At 43.0% G+C, this 1,436-nt stretch overlaps 1 protein-coding gene across 6 annotated transcripts in view; it reads left to right on the top strand.

The window, feature by feature from the left end:
* Positions 1–1,436, top strand: part of LOC111865396 (organic cation transporter protein) — a 57,601-nt gene that overhangs the window by 17,998 nt on the left and 38,167 nt on the right. For all 6 annotated transcript variants that reach the window (XR_002842975.2, XM_023853384.2, XM_023853393.2 and 3 more), the window contains one exon: positions 1,073–1,173. Coding sequence is in view for 5 of the 6 variants with exons in the window: in XM_023853384.2 (XP_023709152.1) it covers positions 1,073–1,173 (101 nt within the window). In the remaining variant the exon portion in view is untranslated. The remainder of the gene's footprint in view (positions 1–1,072; positions 1,174–1,436) is intronic.

The raw sequence follows: 1,436 nt of genomic DNA, 5'->3' as shown, positions 1-1,436 counted from the left end.
GGCGGATAGAAGTGACAAGAAGACGAGGAAGAAGACATAAGAAGATGCTGGATGACCTTGGGGACAGAAGAGGATACTGTCATTTGAAGGAGAAAGCTCTAGATCGCATTAAGTGGAGGAATTGTTTTGAAAGAGACTGTGGACGTGTCGTCTTGACAGATTACTGATGATGATGATGAAATTATATAATTCTAGATTAGTAAATGAAACTTGTTCCTAGGCTATAAAGGATGCCCCAGGAAGAAAGATCAATATTCTAGGACGTCATAGTATCGGCCGTGTCTTATTCCGAACGGTTTCCGAGATAGAGACATTTCACTGTAAGGTAAAAAGGTAAAGTTGTCCCTGTTTTAACTAATTAAGCACTACGCCATGAAGGCGTATGGGGGAGTGGATATATAGATCCACATTTTCTTGACCTCGGCACTAGTTTGAGGTGAGTTGTCAGCTTCACCCCCCGGCCGCTTTACCGCCGGAGAAAGAGGCCACGGTACCCATTGAATAGAAGGCTGGGTGGGCCCCAGAGCCGTGGCCGGTAACATCCATAGCTCTGTCCTGGAAAGCGTTTGGAATGAACACACGTACATATACTTAGAGTGACCGCTACTATGACCTCCCAGAATATTGAACTTTTTTCCTGGAACATTCTGTATAAATTCACGTTTCACATGTGGCTAGTGACAAGCTGTTTTGGTTGGAGAGGAATACAACAGTAGAAAGAGAAGAAGCATTCTCCAGCGTTCTCACACCCCACCAACCATGGGTCTTCTTTCCGCGGCTGCGGTATAGCTCGTTCTTAGTAAACTGAGGCACGAGACGATGTTGGTTCTCGAAATATAAAAATTGATCCAAACTCGAGTCTCCCTTAAAGTCTGTAGCATTAAAAGATTTTAGTAGTTGTCTATACTCTACATCGTTTTGTAAATGAATATCATCTGTTTTTAGTCTTTTGTGTCGGGGAGGCCTGTAAGATTTGCAGACATTTTGTTCAAACTCAGAAACCTGCGGAATATGAACAAAGAACATTATGCAAACTTAATTCTGAAGAATAAAATCGTATTTCTTTACACAGGGGAACCCACAGAAAGATAAGAATTCAAGAAACGGGTCTCTGATGCGGATATTTCAGTCAAAAATATTATTAAGAAGGCTCCTGAGCTCTGCTTTCTGCTGGTGAGTAACATACATTTTTATATATTGTGTTTCTCTTCCAGCCGATCCCAGTGGCCGCGCGGTCTAAGGCATGAACTGTCTTCTTCCGCTCGAACACTGGGATCGTGGGTTCTGCAGTTCTGTTTGCAGGTAGTAACCTTGCGACGAGCTGATCCCCCGCCCAAGGATCCTACCGACTGTGTACAAGATCATGAAATTGAAAAAGCGGCCAAGATCTAAGAAAGGGCTGTAGAGCCACAGATAGATAGATAGATATTATTATT

This window comes from Cryptotermes secundus, unplaced genomic scaffold, assembly GCF_002891405.2.
Source record: "Cryptotermes secundus unplaced genomic scaffold, Csec_1.0 scaffold944, whole genome shotgun sequence".
NCBI classification, from domain to species: Eukaryota; Metazoa; Arthropoda; class Insecta; order Blattodea; family Kalotermitidae; genus Cryptotermes; species Cryptotermes secundus.
This window is presented reverse-complemented; position numbering and strand designations above follow the sequence as displayed.